The following is a 23,083-nucleotide window of genomic DNA, read 5'->3' as shown; positions in this document are numbered from 1 at the left end:
ATATAATCTTCAGGTGATTTTGACAACTAGTGAAGGTTTTTATTCTCTGCGATAATATAGTCAACACTCCAACTGGTACGAGAGACACAAAATTAAATCCCCTTCTCTTCACGTTCAGAAATTATTTGAACACATTTCTGGAGAGAAACTCACTAGTAAAGAATGCTATGAGCTGCCCCCTAGAGGTGGTGCTGGGAAAGCAGTGCGAGAGGTCCCACAGGACAGCAGCTGATGAATTCCGAACACAGAATTCCCCTACCCTGGGTCATTTCCTGACAGGAAACCTGAGCGCATAGGACGCAGCTCAGACAGCTACAAGGACCCAGATTTCTTTGTATAAAAAAGAAAAAATTATAAGGTTGTGAAAAAATTGGAGCCTTCATACATTGCTGGTGGGAATGTAAAATAGTGTGGCCACTTTGGAAAATTGTTTGGCAGTTCCTCCAAAAGTTAAACACAGTTACCATATGACATTCTTACGTATATGTCAAAAGAATTTAAAACATCTATCTACGTAAAAACTTGGACATGAATGTTCATAGCAGCACTATTCGTGACAGCCAAAAAGTGGAAACCACCGAAATGTCCATCAACTGGTGAATGAGTAACAAAATGTGGTATATCTATACAATGAAATTGTATTCTACCATAAGTAGGCATGTAACCACATAAATGAACCTTGAAAACATTATGCTAAGTGAAAGAATCCAGACACAAAGGGCTAAATATTGTATCATTCCACTTATATGAAATGTCCATAAGGACAGAAAGTAGATGAGTGATTGCCGAGGACTGGTGGTATTGGGGGAATGGGGAGTGGCTGCTAGTGGGTATGGTGTTTCTGTTTGGGGCGATGAAATTGTCTGGAATTAGATAATGGTGAAGGTTGCACAACATATACTAAAAACCACTGCATCGTACACTTTAAAAAGCACACTGAATTTTACGGTATATGAATTATAGCTCAATAAAAAAATTATATTCTTTAATGATTTTCTGATCATAAAAGTATTAATTTAGAAAATACAAAAAACTGAGTCATCCGTGCTATAATACCTTAAATCTTGCTAAAAACAAAAACACTGTTAATGTGATTTGTATCTCTCCAGACTTTTTTTCTGTGCACGGATAAAGTGTATTTAAAAAATAAAATGGATTCTTACTGTTTTGTAAAGTGCCTTTTTCACTTAATACTACATCCTGGGCATCTTCTAACAGTGCATCAGCTCTGCATCATTTTTTTGACAGCTGCCCTCTGGTGGCGCAATGGTTAAGCTTACCACTGCTAAGCGAGAAGTCAGCGGTTTGAACCCACCAGCGGCTCTGTGGAAGAAAAGACCTGGGGATCTGCTCCTGTAAAGATTCTAGCCTAAAAGGGTATGAACAGGCACTTCACTAAAGAAGACATTCAGGTAGGTAACAGAAACATGAAGGAATGCTCACGATCATTAGCCATTAGAGAAATGCAAATCAAAACTACTATGAGATTCCATCTCACTCCAACAACCAAAAAAAGCCAAACCCAGTGCCGTCGAGTCGATTCCAACTCATAGCAACCCTATAGGACAGAGTAGAACTGCCCCATGGAGTTCCCAAGGAGGGCCTGGCGGATTCGAACTGCCGACCGTTTGGTTAGCAGCTGTAGCACTCAACCACTATGCCACCAGGGTTTCCAACAAGGCTGGCATTAATCCAAAAAACACAAAATAATAAATGTTGCAGAGATTGTAGAGAGACTGGAACACTTACACACTGCTGGTGGGAATGTAAAATGGTATGACGACTTTGGAAATTGATTTGGCGCTTCCTTGAAAAACTAGAAATAGAATTACCATACAATCCAGCAATCCCACTCCTTGGAATATATCCTAGAGAATTAAGAGCCTTTACACATTGCAGCACTGTTTACAATAGCAAAAAGATGGAAGCAACCATGGTGCCCATCAACAGATGAATGGATAAATTATGGTATATTCACAAAATGGAATACTACGCATTGATAAAGAACAGTGAGGAATCTGTGAAACATTTCATAACGTGGAGGAATCTGGAAGGCATTATGCTGAGTGAAATTAGTTGCAAAAGGACAAATATTATTTAAGACCACTATTATAAGAACTGGAGAAATAGTTTAAAAAGAGAAGAAAATATTCTTTGATGGTTACGAGAGGTGGGATGGAGGAAGGGAGGGAGAAGGGTTTTCACACAGGAATTATTTTAGGTGAAGGAAAAGACAATACAATACAGGTGAGGTCAGCACAACTGGACTAAACCAAAAGTAAAGAAGTTTCCTGAATAAACTGAACGCTTCGAAGGCCAGCATAGCAGGGGCAGGGGTTTGGGGACCATGGTTTCAGGGGACATCTAAGTCAACTGGCATAATAAAATCTATTAAGAAAACATTCTGCATCCCACTTTGGAGAGTGGCATCTGGGGTCTTAAACGCTAGCAAGTGGCCATCTAAGATGCATCAATGGGTCTCAACCCACCTGGAGCAAAGGAGAATGAAGAACACCAAAGACACAAGGTAATGATGAGCCCAAGAGACAAAAAAGACCACATAAACCAGAGACTATATCAGCCTGAGACCAGAAAAACTAGAAGGTGCGTGCCTACAACACAACAGAGAACCCCTGAGGGGGCAGGACAGCAGTGGGATGCAGACTCCAAATTCTCATAAAAAGACCAGACTCAATGGTCTGACTGAGACTAGAAGGACCCCAGAGGTTATGGTCCCCAGACCTTATGTTAGCCCAAGACAGGAACCATTCCCAAAGCCAACTCTTCAGACAGGGATTGGACTGTGGGATAGAAAATGATACTGGTGAAGAGTGAGCTTCTTGGATCAAGTAGACAGGAGACTATGTTGGCATCTCCTGTTTGGAGGGGAGATGAGAGGGCAGAGGGGTCAGAAGCTGGGTGAATGGACACGAAAACAGATAGTGGAAGGAAGGAGTGTACCGTCTCATTAGAGGGAGAGCAATTAGGAGTATATGGCAAGGTGTATATACGTTTTTGTATGAGAGACTGACTTGATTTGTAAACTTTCACTTAAAGCACAATAAATTTTTTTTTTTAAAGCTTTCAGCCTAGGAAACTTTATGTAGCAGTTCTACTCTGTTCTATAGGGTCACTATGAGTTGGAACTGACTTGAGGGCATACAACAAGAAGTGTTCCGTTGTTCAGGTTAAGCTCATTATTTTGAACAATGTTACAATCAACATCCTTACACATTGATATAGTGGGTGTGGGAAGGGGGAGGAAAAAGTGCCGTTAGAGCCCTCATACCCCTATTTGATGGCCTCCCCACAGGACTGCCTTCAAGGGCTGTTTCCTCCTCCCACCCCTCTTCCCAGACTCCCAGGTGATCCATACTGTGTTTGCCCACCTCCATGCTTTGTCCTCCATCTCACAACCTGCCCTGCCCTGGGAAAAGAACTTCCTACAATTTTCAACAGGAAAACACTATCTAGAGAACAACAGTTACTGTTTTTGAGCCCTTACTGGGTGCCGTCCAGGACATAGTGTTTTATGTACATTATTTCATGTAACCTTCCCAGCAACCTATTAGCTAGGTTCCATTATTATTCTCATTTTATAGACGAGAAAATCGAGGTTCAAGGAATTGGAGTAACTTTCCAAAGGCATATGACTAATGGAAGCAGTGCTATAGTTCAACAGCAGTAAGACTGTCATTCTCTCGGGTGCCTTCTCTTGTTCATCTCCATTTTCAGAGCAGTCTAGTAGTGAGATCCCATCACTGGAAGTGCTCAAGTAAAGGCCTGAGGAGATAAAAGCAATGTAAGATCAGTCAGACTAATGGTCTCAGGGGCCATTTCCAGCCTTGAAATGGCAGGATTCTTCTCCCCACCCCCCGTCCTGACCTCATGTATGCTTAATTTCTACCAGAGAAGACAGCTTTTCTTGCATGTGAACTTCCCTTTATTAGAAATTCAGGTGGTGGAGCAGTGTCTTTGTCCTCACAAGCTCCTCAATAATGTCATCCCTCCCTCCTGCACACATCAAGAGAAATGCCTCATCACAAGTCTTCCAGGATGAAGGCTCTGGGCTGCAGCAGGAAGCTGACAGGCTGCTCAACTGGTTAGGATGACATCCCCGAGGTATTAGGAGTCCAGCTACTGCTTCTCCAGAGGAACAGGAAAGAATTTCAGGGTAGGAGGTGGCAAGAAGAGACAAAAGACCCTGATGGCCTTGGGCAAGGGCCAGGAGGTGGCTCTAAAACCATCAGGGAAGGAACCCCCCCAGAAGCAGCAGAATTGCTGGGACCTGGGAACACAACTGAGGGCAGACTTGGCAACTGGCAGGGGCTGCCCTACTTAAGTGTACTAGGTTTAAGTCTAAGGTGACCCCTAAGATTTACTTACCCTGGTATACATACCTTGAATAATTCCCTCCTCTTGAGTGGGAGGCAGAACCTATGAATTTGATGGGATATCATTCCTGAGATTAGGGTACTCATCAGTTGACTTTGAGTTAATCAAAAGGGAGATTATCCTTGGTAGACCTGATCTAATCTTGTGAAGTCTTTCATAGCAGGTGAAGTGTCAGAGAAATACTCTTCTGCTGACTTGAAGAAAGAAGCTGCAGTGTTGTGAGAGGGCCTATGGAGGAGGACATGTGTCAAGGATCTTAAGACGGCCTTTAAGAGCTGTGAGTGGTTCTCAGCTGACCACTAGTAAGAAAAAATGGGGACTCGGTCCTCAACTACAAGGAATTGGTTTCTGCCAAAAACTTGAATGAGCTTGGAAGAGAACCTCAGCCTCCAGACCTGGCTGATATCTCGATTTCAGCCTTGTGAGATCCCGAGCAGAGAACCCACTTATGCCTAGACTTCTGACCTGCAGAAATTGGGAGATAATATATGCGTGTTGTTTTAAGCTGCTAAGTTTGTGGTATGGTGTTTCCAACCACCTCATATGCACATGAAAGCTGGACAATGCATAAGGAAGAACGAAGAATTGATGCCTTTGAATTATGGTGTTGGGGAACAATGCTGAATATACAGTGGACTGCCAGAAGGATGAACAAATCTGTCTTGGAAGAAGTACAGCCAGGATGCTCTTCAGAAACAACGATGGCGAGACTTCGTCTCACATACTTTGAACATGTTATCAGGAGGGACCAGTCCCTGGAGAAGGGCATCATGCTTGGTAGAGGGTCAGCAAAAAAGAGGAAGACCCTCAACGATGGACTGACACAGTGGCTGCAACAGTGGGCTCAAGTGTGGCAGGTGTTGTGAGGATGGCACAAGACCAGGCAGTGTTTTGTTCTGTTGTTCATGGGGTTTCTATGAGCTGGAACCCACTTGACAGCACCTAACAAGAAGTTTGTGGTGAATTGTTATACAGCAATAGCAAATACAGGTGATGAAGACCGAGAACTTCCCTGAAGGTAACGGGGTTCGCATTCACTGAGAGGTTAGCAAAAGCTACTTTCAGTGGTGGTGGAGAAAGAAAACAGTTCTGGAGTCAGACAAGTTTGGGTTCAACTCTAAGGACCACTGTTTATTAGCTGTATGATTCTACAGGGTTGCTAGGAGTTGGAATTGACTCAATGGCAATGGGTTTTTGATTCTTGGGCAAGTATCCTTTGAGTATATTCCTTCACCCATAAAATAGGAATACTTATCTCAGGGCTGTTAAGAGGCTTAGATGGGATAATAAATAGTTGATGAAATACAGTGGCCACATAAAAATTATAGTCATAATTGTACATTTAAACAAAAACACTCTGGTAGCCAATCTAAAGGACTACTGGCGAAATGGAGAGACTCTGACAGCAGGGAGACCAGCTGGAACTCAGTTGCAATTGAGCCTGGTGATTTCTCGATTATGGGAGCCCTGACCTTATCCTAAGGTGCTCTTTTGGTGCAGTGGTTAAGTGCTCAGCTGCTAACCAAAAGGATGGCAGTTTGAACCTAACAGCTGCTCCATGGGAGAAAGGTGTGGCAATCTGCTTTCATAAAGACTACCCACTGCCATTGAGTTGATTTTGGCTCATAGCAACCCTACAGGACAGACTAGAACTGTCCACAGGTTTTCCAAGGAGAAGCTGGTGGATTCAAACTGCCCACCTTTTGGTTAGCACACAAGCTCTTAACCACTACACTACCAGGGCTCTTTCATAAAATTTACAGCCTTGAAAATCCTATGGGGCAGTTCACTGTCCTATAAGGTCACTATGGGTCGGAATCGACTTGATGGCAGTGGGTCTGGGTTTTGGACCTCATCCTGAGCTTCCAGTGTTGGGAGATTTGAGGAATATCAATTGAACTGCAAAGAGGTCAAAGCTTCTGCAGATGTCCTTTGGTTAGGTTGGTGGGAGGGGGTGAGGGCAGGTACTTTGAAAAGCTTTTTTATCCTTTTCCCAGCCAGGTTCCTATCTCCTAAAGCCACACTGCTAGGGATGAAAAAGTGGGCAGCTGCTGATGCCCTATGGAGTGGGCAAGGAGTGAGGAACCCCAGAAAAAAAAAAAAAAAAAAACCTGTTGCATCCAGTCAATTCGGACTCATAGTGACCCTATAGGACAGAGCAGAACTGCCCCCATAGGGTTTCCAAGGAGTGGCTGGTTTCAAACTGCCAAACTTTTGGTTAGCAACGGAGCTCTTAACCACTGCACTACCAGGGCTCTGGAGTGAGGAAGAGGGGCCTGAATGTCCATCTCTTTTTTCTTCAATGGTCCCAGGATTAGAGAATGAGCGATACCAAGGCAAATGAGACCATCTCTTCAACTCTGAGTGGTGCCGAGATAATTCAGGCCTCGGAAAGGTGCCGTACTGCCTGCCCTGGGGCTCAAAATCAGGATCCAGTTAATGAGCTCAGATTAGATATAAGAAGGTTGGCACTTGAACAACCCCATTTCAGAGTGGTTTGCCGTAGATCCAGCACCCTTCTGCAGGGAGTGGGGGCTGGTGTTTGACCATAAACATCCAGGTGAAAATCCTTGGAACTGGGGATGTGGTTTAAAGAGCCTTGATTACGAGCTAACTTCTGAGCCTATCTCCTCTGTGAAGTGAAATGGTTGGACTCATTTTTTAATGCTTGCCGGTTTGTGATATAAGAATAAACTCCAAAACCCAGTGCCATCCAGTCGATTTCGACTCACACTGGCCCTTCGGGAGAGAACAGAACTGCCCCATAGGGTTTCCAAGGAGAGGCTGGTGGATTCCAATTGCCAACCTTTTGGTTAGCTGACAAAGCTCTTAACCATTGCGCTGCCTGTGCTCTGATAAAGTATAGTTCATTGTAAACTCCCTTATATTAAGCAGACTTTTTCCATTCATTCTGATTGTTGGCTCAAACCTTCGTGGTAAGCAAAGAATTCTTATTATAATTTATGCTTATTATTACTGTTATCGTTCCCATTTTGAAGAGATGGACTCGCCTCCTGAGCCGCACTAGGACCACAGACACTGCCCTCTTTTCCCTCCCTTTCCTTCCATCCTCGCTCGATGATGGCGGCTACAGGTCACGCGACCAGTAGCGTTGGTGCACGGCGGCACCCTGGTTTGTCCCCAGCGCGCCGCCGTAGCCAGCCCGCAGCGGGAGCGCCGCAGTGGGCGGGTCCACACGCTCCGCCTACCGTGCGTCGGTGCGTGAGTCCGGCCCCCGCGAGCTCCGGAGGTGCCCGCGCGCTCACACCCGGCTTCGCTTCAGCCTTAGCCTGCGAGCCGCCATCGCCGTCATGCTGGGCGCCGCTCTCCGCCGCTGCGCCGCAGCTGCAGCCTCCCGGGCCGGCCCTCGAGGTCTTAGGCACTCCGGCCCAGCCCCCAGCCCCGCCGCCGGTAAGGCACCCGCCTGCCACTGCCCGCTCCCGCGTGTCCTTGCGGTGACCTGGGTCCCCGCCGCCACTCGAGGGCAGGCTCCCCCCGCGGCCTAGCCTCTGCCCTGCGGGCCGGCGGCCGTACCCGGTAACTGTAGGGCCGCTCTGGCAGCCGTTTTGACTTGTGGAGGACTCAGGGACGTACCCGCGTGGTCTCCCTCAGCGCGACTTTATGGCGCGGGCACCACGGACGGAGCAGGTTCGGGCGGACAGAGCAGCGGGTGCAGCGCTTCCGGGCACCGCGGCTTCTTCCGCTCCCACCGGGCCCTTTCGGTTTCGGGCCGTGACAGTGTCCTGGCGCTGGCCCCGCCGTCACCTGGCCGGGAGCGGCCGCCGCCGGCCTGCAGCGCCTCGGCGAAGGTGACATTGAGCCCCTGGGCGCCTCGTTCCGGGTGGGGGCGGGGTGGCCCCTCCAAGACCCGGGCACCGTCGTCCCCAGCGTTTTCCGAGGACACAGTATGCTTCCGTGTGAACACAGTATATGCGTATATTTTAATCCGGCGTTTCTTTCGGTTAGCGTTTTGTGTGTCCACAGCCCGTTCTGTCAATTTTAGGGACTGCTCTTTTGGGGCTCTCGGAATCGGCTCCACGGCAGTGGGTTTGGTTGTTTGGTGTTTATGCCACGTTCTTATTCTTCCACGTTTAAAATGGATTTACATGTTTCCTGAGGTCGAGAGAGCCTGAATGCTGGTAGGTCTCATGGTAAGAATGTATTATTGTTTGGAAAATTGAGTACCACAGGTTTAGGGATACTGGGTTCTACAAACATGGGGAAGCTTCGTTTTTGTCTTCGAATGAGAAGTCTGGTTGCTGGAATATGGCACGTGCTGCTAATTCTTGTCTTCTGTTTTTACCTTATATGTGTTCTGAGCGATGTTCTGTCCACATATAGTTACAGTCACTGCACTTTATTTTGGTCCATGAGGGTAGTATATGTTACGTTGTGAAATTCAGCCCCTAAGCAAACATTTCAGAAACTCAAAGCTAGTAACGTCCTTCTCTTGACTATTTTGGGTGTTTTAGCTAGACATTTCAGAACCCATAGAATACATCTTGCTTCATTAAATTTAGACTTTGTGTTCTCTAATTTATTATAGAACGTTAAGGCTAGAGTGCACTTTAAGAGACCATGGAGGCCATCTAGTTTTACAGAAGAGGAAACTGAGGCCTGCCTTGGAAAATTGACTGCTTTACTGGTGATGCGACTATTTTCTGTTCTTAGCCCTAGTTAGGTTTAGCCCATCCTGCTATTTGTCAGATTTTGTTTTTTGTTTCTTCTCTAACGGGTAAAGTATCGCATACTATTCAAGTTTTTCGTGTAGATGGGTTTTGGGGAAGATTTCTTACATTGTTGTGGTGGGTCGGGAAAATATCAGAAGTTTTTGGCAAATTATAGTTTCACTGAATTCCGCTTTTCTTAGTGTTAACACAGATTTATCTTGTAGGTGTTATATTCCCCAACCTAAGTGTAATCCCTAACAAAATCTTTGTGTTTCTGTCCCAAGGCTCCTTGTTTCTCCCATACACCTTAGTATTTACTACAAGGAGGCAGTATTGGTTACAAGTAGTATCAGCTACTTTCAGGCACTACTTGTGTGACCTTGGGCATATTATTTAGCCTTCGTAAGCCTCAGCTGCCTAATCTTTAAACTTCCTATAATACTTGGTAGCTGTGAGATTTAAATAAGATAATGTAACCCTTGGCACATAGAAAATGCCTAAAGACAGTACATATTTGCTTTATTAGAGTTCGTTGCATTTTTTCGCATATTACAGATTGGGATTAGTTATCAGTATAGGAGTGAAGAGATTTTATGCAATTGAAAAGTCTAAAGAATTAAGGTTCTTGGATGAAGGTAACCCAGTAACAAACCCCAGTGCCGTCGAGTTGATTCCGACTCATAGCGACCCTATAGATCCTAGCTCAAATAGTAGTGTGCTTGAAAGAGAGCTCTAGAGGAATTGACCTGAGGGGTCAAGTTCGCTCTAATTAAGTCGCAACCCAAATTCCCCTCTGGTCCGTGAAGAAGCCCCAAGTTGAAATTGAATTGTTTTCCAATAACTGCTCAACAAGAAGATTCCATTTTAAATAACAGGTTCTTTAGTCAATCATTAAAACCTATGCATCTGGCTCCTACAGCCCTACCCTGAGTGCCAGGAACACCTGAAAGAGTGGGAGGAGTTTTTAAGCCAAGCGCCTTAGTAACCTTGCCTTGGAACCTGTTAATGTGCCCTTCCCACTGTTTGCTTCCTTCTCTCACTCCTAGAATTACCACCTCCAAAATATGCATTCTTCAAGGCTTTTCCAAGCTGATTAGTTACTAAATGGAAAGCTATCTGATTTAACTATATTTAAAACCAAGGAATTAATGAGTCCCTTAGTTTTTCTAAATCTATTAATTAGCTTTTTTTTTTTTTTAAATGAGTGCTTGACTGAATGCCAAAAAGCAGTACTAGAAATACTTTTTTAAATTGAGGCCCTAGCACTGGTCAGTTACTTTAAATTGTCCTCATGTTTCACAGCTGCTTCCCTTTTCCTACTCTGGAACCGTTAGGTTGTACAAAAGCACTGACTATTGTCCAAAATAGCTTACCTTAGAAGCCTCAAAACTAAGTGGAAATGCTGTACGGAAGTGGGGCTGGTGTGTTTGTGTTTAAATGCCTGTATAACCCGTTGTCATTGAGTCATTTCCGAGTCATGGCAACTTCATGTGTCCTAGAATAGAACTCCTTCATAGGGTTTTCTTGGCTGTAGTTTTTACAGAAGCAGATCCCCAGGCCTTTCTTAACGGTGCTGCTGGGTGGGTTTCAACTGCCAACCTTTAGGCTAGTAGTTGAGCACAAACTGCTTGCACCACCCAGGGTCCTAATGCCTATAAGTTGTTGTTAGGTGCCGTCAGGTCTTTTGACTCATAGCAACCCCACGTGACAGAGGAGTTGTTGTTAAGTGTCATTGAAGTCAGTTCCAACTCATAGCGACTCTATCGGACAGAGTAGAGCTGCCCCATAGGGTTTCCAAGGAGCAGCTGGTGGATTTGAACTGCTGACTTTTTGGTTAGCAGCCGAGTCACACAGCCAGTAAATTATGGAGCCAGGATTAACACCCCTGTTAGTCTTCCCCTAAAGCATGAGCACTTTCCACCCTACCCCTTCTCCCTCCCAGGGAGGAAGCTCAAATCTTAAAGAATGTTCATGTATTGCACATCAGCTCAACAGTAATTTACTGAGAGTGACCAAGTTGGAAGTATTTAATTATCTAATGTATTTAAATATCATGAAAATATCACCCACAGAGGGCTTTTTTTTTTTTTTAACCTTTATAATGAGGGACTTTAATTATACTGATGACTCAAAACTACATTCTTCAAAGGTGAGAGTATTAGGGGCCTTTTTTCCTTAGTATACCTAGTATACTGCAGTTGATAAAGTACAGTGTATAGATGATTTATAATATGAGAAAGTTTTAAGTGGCTATGCTTTGGTAACCTAATTTGAAGAATATCAACAAAAGAGGTGACAAAGAAGAGCTATGCTATGTGACTCAGTTGATCCTAAATCAGAATGAACCACACCAGCCTGACCAAACCATGTAAGTACAGTATTTTTTTTTTTTAATGCTAAACAACTATATACTAAGGATGGAGTCCCTGAGAATGCAAACAGTTAACGTGCTCAGCTACTAACTGAAAGGTTGGAGGTTCAGATCCCCCCAGAAGCACCTTGGAAGAAAGGCTTAGTGAAAAATCAGCCATTGAAAACCCTGTGGAGCACGGTTGCCATAATTATAATGGCCTCAAATGTCAACTGGTATGATATGGCAAGAATTTTTTCCTTAAAACCAGGTGCTAGTGAATTGGTTGGAAATAGACAAAAATCTGTTTAATATTCAAACTGGTTTGGTGCTTTATTTGGTGGACCAGTATTTCATTTTAAAAGGCTAAGGATGAGAGAATCGGTTAAGTTAGGGAGCATGAGAGGTTCAGTATGAGGAGAAGGAACCACCAGGGGTTAAACCTATTCTTCATGTCAGTGCCTCCTATGACTTTGTAAAGAAGGGAAACCCTGTTCTGATGAAAACCATTGTTCAGGTCTCAGGTTCTCAAACCATTTTTCATACAGAAGCAAATTAGGTTATTAGCTGTTAGTCATTGGGAGAAAACCATCGTGAAGATAGCCATTGGGTCTGCGTGAAGCCCTGTGTCCCGAACATGGCAGATCCAGGTGCCAGACCAGCAGCATTTCAGTCTTTGGGGCTGACGTTTCTATAGGCAACTCAGTTTATAAACACCGAATGGGGCCCCCTCCTGAATTCCAGGCAAGTGTCCCAGTGAATATATTAAATGTTTCAGTGGCCTATTCTTCAAGGCTCTAGCAGCTTTTATCAAAGTTATACCCAAGGTCTGGGGTGCTAATTAGGGAGATCTCATGTGGATAAATTAAACCTCTTAAGTTATACAGTAATGTTTTATGAAAGAAAGGTTATATAGCTATGACTTGACTTCTCAGTAGAACAGTTAGGGAAAACTGTAGCCAGTGACCATAAAACGTATTTTCATATTTTCCCAGATGCATCTGTTTATCGTAAAGCAAAATTGATCTGAAGTGATTTCACTCGAGAAATCATGTTCTAGGAGTCTCTTCTAAGGAAAGTATTTCTGTTCAAATCTGCCACACAAAGGGCAGTTGTTTCTTCACTTTTTCTCAATGTGTTCTTAATCAGCTTCACTGGAAGTATGATGTACATAAAATAAACTACTATTTTTAAGTGTATAGTTTGAGTTTTGACAAAAACTTGTTGTATGACCACCATAACGTATTGCCGTCAAGTCGATTTCGACTCGTAGCCACCGTAGGGGACAGAGTAGAATGGCCCCATAGGGTTTCCGAGGATGTAGTCTTTGTGGAAGCAGACTGCTGCATCTTTCTCCTATGGAACGTCTGGTGGGTTCAAACCACAGACCTCTCTGTTAGTAGCCAGGCACTTAACCACTGCTCCACCAGGACACCTCTGTGACCACTATCACAAAAAAAGATACAAAATAGTTCCATCCCCTCAAAACCGTCCCTTGTGTCTCTCAGTACACCTGCCTTCTACCCTCCATCCCAAGCAACCACCGATCTACTTTTTGGCACTATAGTTGGTGTTTTCTAGAATTTCATGTAAATGGAATTCTACGTTATGGACTCTTTTGTGTCTGGCTTCTTTCAGCTAATGGTTTTGAGATTTATCCATGTTATTGGCTTGTATCTAGGTTGTTTTTCAGTTGCTGAGTAGTGTTTAATTTGTTTATCCATTCATCTGTTGATGGGCATTGGGTTGTTTCTGGGTTTGTTTGTTTTTTTTTTTTTTTTTTGCTATTATAAATAAAGCTGGTATATGCACATTTTTGTGTGGACATATGTTTTCATTTTCTTGGGTAAGTACGTAGGAATGGACTTACTGAGCTATATGGTAAGTGTCAACTTGATGAAAAACTGCATTTTCCAAAGTGGATACAGCATTTTACCCTTGCACTTTAAGTATTACATTAAAGACAGCTCTAGTTTTTGAAAAAGCAGGTTTTAAAGTCTTGAAAACAGTGGTTTAGAGAGCTGTCGTAATCTTTGCTTCCTGATATTTTAACTATTTTGTGGGATTTATTAAATATTCATGTAGTTTTGATTAAATATTTTCACTTATCAAACACATTTAGGTCTAGAGATCCATTCTTTTTTCTTGTGGAAATTAAAACATGTCTGATACCAGTCGATTTATATACATGTCCTACTTCATTCTGGCCTTGGGTTGTGGAGATAATGTAGGTCTTTGGAAAGATTGGGGCTTATGCCGTGATCCTGCAGGACTAATTTCCTATTAAAAAAAAAAAAAAAAAAACTTTTTTTTTTTTTCCCTATAGCCTCGTGGTAATTTAAGTATAACAGGAAATACAATTGGGGAATTTTTATTTCTACAAATAATTATTGCTATAAATAGAAGATCAGTTAAGATATTTTTAGATACAGATTAATTTATAGCTACCATTTATTGAATACCTACCAGGTGACAAGCCCTTTGTAATGTTTTACCTGCTTTTATATTTAATCCTCATAATCTGCTAAGGTATTGGTATTCCCATTTTTCACATAGGAGACAAACTTAAGCTAATTTTCCCAAGATTAAACAGTGGGAGAGTAAAGCCAGAGCCTCCTCCTAAGACCCAAAGGTAAAATTTCCTTTTCCCCTATACCATTAGTGACTGTCGAGAAGGAATCCAGCTCCCAATTCAATGTCAGTTTGACAGGCAAAAAGAAAAATGGAAAAGCTTTTCTTAAGGTACCACAAAGGGTATGCTGATTGACAGCAGAATGCTAAAGGCAAGAAAAAGCCTGTTTTCCTCATCGTGTGATACTCAAATATCTCACTTCTTAGAAATCCTATAAAACAATCTTTTTTCAGTGGGAGTAGGTCAGAGGGCACGTTTCCCTTTAGAGGGTTTATCAGAATCTGTAGTTTGATAAAGCAGTATCTAAAATTATCATTGCTTTGTTGTGATATATAATTTATTTTGAATATAATTTAATGGAGAGTATAAGGTTTTTAAAAATTATCAAGAAAGTATTATAAATTTGTTTAAAAGCTGAATTGGACATTATTTTTAATTAGTAATTAATACTCTGCTTGTAAAAATTCGAACAGTATGGAGGTTCTTCTCTCTCAAAGTTGACCACTGTTAATAATTGAAACAAAAACTCCTCCCATGTGGAACCATTGTTAACAATTTTAAGCTAGCATTAGACTCTAGGGGAAAAAAAACATAAATATGCATATATATTACTTTGTTCTACTTGATTTTTGCTTAATTTTTTAAGATATATTTCCGTATCAATACAGAAGATTTATCTCATTTAACCTGCTGAATACTTTCCCTGCCAGAATGTACATATTTAATGCATTAAATAAAATAAGTACTATTTTGTACATTGAAGTTATTGGTTTTTCTCCGTTGTAGCTATTCAGTCATTTCGCTGCTACTCCCATGGGTCTCATGAGACAGATGAGGAGTTTGATGCTCGCTGGGTGACATACTTCAACAAGCCAAATATCGATGCCTGGGAATTGCGTAAAGGTAATTGGAACATGGGCATATTTGTGTATTTGGGCATGGAAATATGAACTGCTGTGTAATATTCCACTACTTTGTCAAAAGCAACTATTTTAAAAGCATTACATCATGTAAACTGGTTATCATCATGCACCTTACAGTTAGGAAAGTTTGTGGCTTCTCCAGTGAGTATATTTCCTATACAGCAGGGTTTTGAAGCAGGTATTATTGATGTTTTGGGCCAGATAATTCTTTGTGAGAGGGAGGACTGTCCTGTGCGTTGTCGGATGTTTAGCAGCATCTGACCTCTACCCACTAGATGCCGGTAGCATCCCCTGCCCCACTTGGGACAACCAAAAATGTCTCCAGACATTGCCAAATGTCCCCTGGGGGACAGAATCACCTCTGGCCAAGAACCATTGCTGTAATGATACATCAAAGTGAGCAAGAGTTAACATTTTTATACCTTGCAAATGACTTACATAGTGGTCACTTGGTTCTCTACCCCTCTGGGTAATGGTTTGAGTTGTTTGTTATTTCTATTCTCAGGTAAGGTTTGTCTTGCCCTGAATAAATGTCCAGTCTAAGTAAGCTAGGAACTTATTTTTCCTAAATTGTAAATGCCCTCTTAAAATGGGTAAATAGTATGAATGATAACTAGTCACTAATTTTAAGTGGAGAGTAATTCAGTCTTCGTGACTGTACTCTAGCATTTTGTTCACTGGCGTCCTTTGTTTAAATATTTTTAAATAAATAAAAGCAAGAAACCTAAGTGCTTCAAGCTTCCCTGCAGGAAATGTGATGACTCCATTTTGCTGCAGCCAGGGAAATTCGTATTGCACAATCTCGAGTAGAAGTAATGAAAAGAACGGCAATTCTGCATTCCCATTAAGAGAATCTTAAATGTTATGATGTGTCATTTTGTGCAGAGCTGAAAGTAATCACACCCAGACATTTTCTGGTTGAATGTTTCTGCGTCTGCACTAATGTTTCTCTATAATACATCCTTAATGTCCTCATTTGGGCTTCATTAACTCTCCTTAAGCATTTTTTTTGTGGCTTTAGATTCTTTTCCTGTCAGATCTGTTTTAAAGCAATTGAAGTATATACATTGCACTAAGAGTTAAAGATGTGAGTTGAAAATGGCCCTCTTGCTTGAATAGATACCAGCTAATTATTGTGGAAATGGTGTTTGCACATGTGTTCTTCCATTTCCATGCTGTTGCATAATTCTTTCTATTAAGTCACTGTGATCTTATCATCTAGACTTTCCTAAAGGTCCTTATAGATAAGAGAATGGAAGCCCTAACAGATAACATGGGCATGGTTCAGGGAAAAGATTACTAAATTGTGGTTTTCCAGGTGTGATGTTCCAGGTTGACATGGCCCTCTTTTAATTTGATAGGGATGAACACACTTGTTGGTTATGATCTGGTTCCGGAACCCAAAATCATCGATGCTGCTTTACGGGCATGCAGACGGTTAAATGATTTTGCTAGTGCTGTTCGCATCCTAGAGGTTGTTAAGGTCAGTGAAATAACTATGTTAAAGTTGTTCTGGAAGTGGGTGGGTTGTCGATAGGTATCAGCATATTCTGTGGTTTTGCATATGTTAAAATTCCTAAAATTAGTTGTCATATAGCTAGAGGAAGGAGCCCTGGTGGTATGATGGTTCAGTGACCTGGTTAAGTGATCAGCTGCTAACAGAAAGGTTGGTGGTTTGAACCTACCCAGTGGCTCCTTGAGAGAAGGCCCTGGTGATCTGCTTCTGTAAAAATTACAGTTAGGAAAACCCTCTGGGGCAGTTGCACTCTTTCACATGGCGTCCCTATGAGTCTGGATCTACTTCGCAACACCCAACAGCAATAACATAGCCAGAGGGAATGTACATTGCAGTTGTAGTCTTTCTGGAGGGCAGTTTGGCAGCATTTATCAAAGGCCTTAAAAATTGTGCATGATACCATTTTGCTCAGCAGTTCTATTTGAGAATTTATCTTAAGGAAATAATTAAGGATGTACAGTGGTTTAAAAGGGTATTCATCTTTCTGCTATATTAGATATGAAGAAATTAAATGGAGTGGTTTCTTAAGATGGAACTTCCCAGAACAGTTTATTATTACACAACTATTAATTTTGTAGAAATGTGTTTGGCATTGAGAATGTTCATGGTATAATATAATTGGTGAAGTTTCGAAACATTTATTTGTGGTATGACCTCATTTTATTTAAAAAGATAACATATATGAAAACGTAGGAAGATATATACCAATTCCCTGTCTCCTTGCTTGATTGTAATTTCTGACTTTTCTGTAATGAATAAAGAGATTGCATTTTAAATAAAAAAAAAAAATTCAATTAAAGGAAACCTAGAGTTTGCTAAAGGCAGTATAACAGCTTGGCACTTTCTTAGTCCATTTGCCTTTTTAACAGTTACGGCTGAGAAACCTTGTGACACTACATATATAACTACATGTTCTGGTGAGTTTTCTTCAAAACCCTCCTGCCCTGAAAATAAGTAGTCTCCAGGTGCAGCTCTCCATGGAAAGATACAGCATAGTGAGAGAAGCTCAAGGTCTGTAAGGGGGCAAGTGTGACATTACTTTATCTACAAAGGGTAAGACAGCTAAGGGCTCTGGAGGCTATCAATCCATTCAACACTGGAAGTTAATTCAGTTAGGGTCTCAAATTGGAGACAAATTAAAAAACTTTTCCTGTGTTAACTGAATTATTCCTGTAGCGTGCTGGGCACATTTAATTACCTTCACAAAATTCTGTCATCACCACCTTCTTTTCCAGTAGCTCAAAGCTTTAAAATGGTTTTCTAGATTTAATCTAATTATCTTACAATGACTTATTCTCAAAGTGTATTGAAAACCTACCTTGAATAGTACCTAAATAAGGTGCTGTCTTTATTGAACAAATGTTTAACTTACAAGTAGGTGACCTATATTAATTCTACGCTACAAATTTCTGTATATGTGATTAAAAACATTTTCAAGTTCATTTTGTTAATGGAGAGCTAAATGTGATTTTTCTCTTTTCCATCAGGACAAAGCAGGACCTCATAAGGAAATATACCCCTATGTCATCCAGGAACTTAGACCAACTTTAAATGAATTGGGAATCTCCACTCCAGAAGAACTGGGCCTTGACAAAGTGTAACCTCCTGTGGGTAAGGAAGCAATACCACTGACACACCACTAAACAAGGCAGGAGAAGAATGGCTGAGGGGTGGGGGGGGTTCCAGTGCTCTCAGACCCAGAGTCTAGGACCTTTTTAATGTCTTTGTTAGAGTAGTGGCCATGAGTGTAGTACCAGCAGTGATAAATTTAAGGAGCTAGAGTTGTTTTGTTTAGTTGTGGTTGTTGTATGAAGGCAAATAAGAGCCTCCTTAATTAAAAACAAAAACAAAGAATCGCATAGAGAGTGGTATAGTGAACCTATATACCCACACTCAGATTTTGAGATGATATTTTGCCATAATTGCTTTAGTTTCTTTTTCTTTTTTTCTCTCCAAGAAATGACTCATTTCATACAGAATTGAAGCCCTCTGCATACCCTTCTCTAATTCCAGTTCCTTAACCTCCCACAAACCAAAGGTATATGAAGGGTTCATCGTGAATGTTTTTTGTTTATTTTTAACAGCAAGTGTACATTAATGCAATGCTGTTGTTTTTGTATACCCGTGTTAGATTTTAACAGTCACTGTTCTACAATAAAAGGAGGCTTGGTGGTGCTGTGTCAGCAGGTGCTGTGTCAGACGCTCTGCGGGAGAAAGATATGGCAGCCTGCTTCCATAAAGTTTGCAGCCTCAGAGACTCTATGGAGCAGTTCTGCTGTGTCCTGCAGGGTCGCTATGAGTGGGAATCTAGTCAACCACAGTGGGTTTGGTTTGGTTTATTCTATAATAAAAACTTACTTGATAACCTTGTTCTCTATGGAAAGACAAATTAGGTAATGAAAACAGTCACAGGATTGCCTAGGGCAGGCAGTGAGTAGGATGCAGAAAATCCTCTAAGAAAATATGTAAGCAATAGCTCATAGATTTTATTTAACAAACACACAGTTTATCTAACCCTTACTAGGTGTCAGACACTGTTCTAAGTGCTTTGTACGTATTACCTCATTTAACCCTTACAACAGTCATGTGAGGTGGCTATTATGATTGTGATTGGTCCCGTTTTACTGATGAGGAAACTAAAGCACCTTGTCCAGTGTCACATACCAAAAAAACCCACTGCTGTCAAGTCCAACTCAAAGTGACCCTACAGGACAGAGGAGAACTGCCCCATAGGGTTTCCAAGGCGGTACGTCTTTACGGAAGCAGGCTGCCATGTAGCTAGTGGTGAAATCTGCATTTGAACCTGGGCAGTCTGGCTCCAGAGTCAGCTGCTGTTAATGTGCTGTGCGTCCTGTGCGGGCATTAGTTGATGAGGCTTGAATAGAGGATTTGCTCTCTGGGCTAAGAGGAAGTTTATTTTTAAACTAACTTATAAAAGTTTCAATAAAAGTGAGTCCAGAATTATTTTAAGTTGCTAATATCAGGTCCCTCACAAGATGAAGCAGTGAGCCTTGTTAGGTTAGTTAGTGTATACGTGTTGAAACACTTAAAAAACCTAAAATTCAAAGAATCTCTATCCTCAGTCTTCCTACTTGTGTTAGACTAAGCAGAAAATACGCGAGTTTTTGTAATCGACTTTTGGAATGCATTTTTTAAAGTTTGCCTGGAGTTAGGAGTCTTTCCATTTTTATCTTTATACACCACCACGCCACTACCACCTCCCCACAGTCAGGTAGCTCATCTTTGTAATAAATGGAAAGGTCTTTGTATGTGTGTGTATTATTAATGATTTCTCTAGTTATATTATTTAAGCTCATGTCTGTGGTTCATATTCCAAAATGAACTCTTAACGGGTTGTCTAAACTCTTGGACTTAATTTTCATTTTATCAAGTACGCCGGGGGTTCAGAAGGTCTTTGTTATACCTGCAATTAATTTTCTTTAAAACAAAACAGAAAAGCAACTGCCTAATATTTCTCAGATTGGAAAAGAATACCCCAGTAAGTACCAGTGGTATAAATTAAAAGGTCACAAAGCCAATGCCCTGTGCATTGGCTATAGCCAAGAATGAGTACGAGCAAAAAAGGCTGTGAACAGGCAAGGGGCCTCCCGCCCCGCCCAGACTGTAAGCTCCAAAGAAGGTTATTGTTAGCAGCACTTCTGCCTTTTCTTTATTCTTTCCTGACCAATGCTTCGTGTTTTTTCTTACAGATGGGCTTCCTAAGGATGTATTGGTGTTGCTACTTGATTGTAAAAGTCACCTGGAAATACTGATGATAACATATTACCTTATTTGAACAAGTTTTCCTTTATTGAATACCAAACCATGTAATGGTAACTTGGATGTTAATAAAAGGGAAACGAGTTTGAACTGAAAATAGGTATTGTTCCATGTGTTTGAATTGAGAAGCAGAAAATGAAATGCCATAGGGCCCATCAGTTTCATGGTTTTGTTGCCTTGTGTACTGAGAGAACTGCTGCTTTAATTCTCTGGAAATCATCTGACATGAAAGTCAGGTACAAAAACATCTTTGGGTGCTCTGGTTAGCTGAAGAGTAAAAGTGATTTATATAGTATTTCGTTATTGCCAGTGCCAGCATGCACCCTAGACTTAGAGGACTAGTTGTCTGGGGACAGATCAAATTGTGTACCTTTAGATGTCCCCTTTCCTAAAATCATGTCACAAATTGTTAGTAAAAACAATCTCAGTAAGGTTTTACTGCTCATGACTTTTTATAAAACACTGATCCGCTACCCAAAAAGCTCCTTGCATCTGTTCCTTTTTTAAGAAGTGGGAGTGTTAAACAGCCACGCATGCGTATTTAATGTATAGTCGGTAGGCCATAGTTCTTCGATTCATCCCTCTGTGAGCCAGCGCTTTCTCCTTTATCCCGTGTGTTACAGCTCCCCAGCCACCACTGCTCTTCCTTTTTTTCCTCCAGAGCCGTTTCATGTTGTCCCCTGTCTCCCCTTGCCCCCCCGTCCCAGGATGAACACCAACGTCATCTTGCCCTCACAGATCCTAGAGGCTGGAGAGGGAGATGTTAAACAGATGTTAGTATGTATTATATATAAATATGTTATGGTAGATTTTTAAAGTTCACTGAACAGACGTAGGTATGGTGAGAACAGAAGGCTTCTGAGGAAATGACACTGAAGGTGAAGCTTAGAGGGTTGGGAGTGGGGTGCTACCATGGGACTTATCAAAAAGCTGATTTATTGTATGACATATCTGGCCTTTGCACCAGTGGGGTGTGGAGGAGGGATTTTATTTACAGCTCTTATATTACATACGTACATAATCGCATTTAAATCTTACTTACCAAGATCTTAAAAAATTCCTAAAACTAGCTGAAAGAAGACCATGTTGGTGTCACGGGCTCTTAACATAAAGGAGGAAGGCAACATGAATAAAATGTTCTCTGTTCTCAAGGTCATAGAGGGTAAAGAGGGTACACAGGCTCACAGTTGTCTAAAACGGCAGAATAAGTGCTGTGATGGTCCTCGTGTCATAAACGTTTATTCAGCACCTACTATATACCAAGCATTGTACCAGTCACTGAAGTTAAAGCAGTGAACAATGGACATACAGCTGGAGCCAGGAGAAGCTAAAGGTAAGGATCCAAGTTAGGCAGTTGTAGAGTGTAAACCAGTTGCCATCAAGTCGATTTGGAGTCATGGTGATCCCATGTGTGTTGTTAGAGTAGAACTGTGCTCCATAGCATTTTCAGGGACTGATTTTTTGGAAGTAGATCATCACGTCTTTTTGTCGAGGTGCCTCTGGGTGGACTCAAGCCTCTAACCTGCCTCAGCAGCGGAAAGCATTAACCATTTGCACTGCCCAGGGACTGAGTGAGGATTTTGAATGAAAGTGGTAGCAGTAGAAATGGAAAGAGGAGATGAATTTTGAGAATCACAGTATGAGGTATACGGTAGCTTATTAGGTGTGTGGGAATGCAAACTCTGGAAAGACTCACCTTACATATTTTAGTGATGGTGCCATTCATAGGCAAATAGGAGCCAGCAAGAACAGGAGCTTGATGCTGGGTGGAAAAGGTCTGCATTTGATTCTGCACCTGTTAAATTTCAGGCATCAGTGGGGAGGGTAGGCCTAGAGCTCTGAAAAGAGATTGAGACTAGAGAGAAGAATTAAGGTTTGAGACAGCAAAAGCTGAGATTTCCAAGAAATGACATTTGAAGGCAGAAGTAGGCTGAAGGCCGAAATGGTGGGAGCAGGTACATTTAGAGGCAAAGAGGAAAGCTCTAGGAGAACATTAAGTTGATGACAACTGAGGAAAGGCTTTCATTTTTGTTCATTCAATTTATTGTTTTTTAACTTCTTACTATAGAAAATACCGAGCATTTACCAAAGCAGAGACAATAGCATCTATAAATCCCTATGTAGCATCACTTTACTTTCATACTCAGTGATTCATGGCCAATCATTTTTCACCTGTAGTCCCACTCACCAGATATTTTGAATCAAATCTTAGGTATCCTGTCATTTCATCTGTAAGTAAATATATTAGTATATCTCAAAGTTTATCTTTCTTTGTTGTTTTTAGGCACAATCATAATAAGGAAGGACTGTTCGTGTTTTTTTTTTTGGTTTATGTTTTTAAAGAAAGTTTTGGTGGTGGCCTTTTTTCCTCAAATAAAAATCCTCTACTGGTTTTCCTGATTATAAAGCTAATACATGCCCATGAAACAATACAGAGAAGTATAAACCCATTGGTGTCAAGTTGATTTCGCTTACAGCAACTCTGTAGGACAGTAGAACTGCCCCATAGGGTTTCCAAGGCTGTAATTTTTACAGAAGCAGACTGCCAAATCATTTTCCCACAGAGCGGCTGGTGAATTTCAACCACCAACCTTTCGGTTAGCAGCTGAGCACTAAAGCACTGCACCACCAAAGATTAAAAAATACTCAAAATTCCACCACCCAGTTAAATCCATGACTAGTGTTTTGGTGACCATCCTTGCAAACTTTTCTCTGTTAATATAAATATACACGTGTACATGCATGTGTACTTTCCCCCATTTGCTAGGTCAAGATCATTAGATAACTTTTTATATAGGTAAATGTTCACCTGTCTCC

The 23,083-nt window shown here is 41.6% G+C and overlaps 1 protein-coding gene across 1 annotated transcript; it reads left to right on the top strand.

Moving 5' to 3' along the window:
* The first annotated feature begins 7,608 nt into the window (after positions 1-7,608).
* On the top strand, positions 7,609-21,136 carry LOC126088042 (cytochrome c oxidase subunit 5A, mitochondrial). Its single transcript, XM_049906089.1, has 5 exons — positions 7,609-7,806; positions 14,834-14,950; positions 16,332-16,453; positions 17,974-18,097; positions 20,197-21,136. Exons 1-4 carry the CDS (start codon positions 7,707-7,709, stop codon positions 18,085-18,087), a joined length of 453 nt encoding a protein of 150 aa, XP_049762046.1. The 5' UTR covers positions 7,609-7,706; the 3' UTR covers positions 18,088-18,097; positions 20,197-21,136.
* Positions 21,137-23,083: the final 1,947 nt, after the last annotated feature.

Source organism: Elephas maximus, chromosome 13 (assembly GCF_024166365.1).
Source record: "Elephas maximus indicus isolate mEleMax1 chromosome 13, mEleMax1 primary haplotype, whole genome shotgun sequence".
Classification (NCBI taxonomy): Eukaryota; Metazoa; Chordata; class Mammalia; order Proboscidea; family Elephantidae; genus Elephas; species Elephas maximus.
This window is presented reverse-complemented; position numbering and strand designations above follow the sequence as displayed.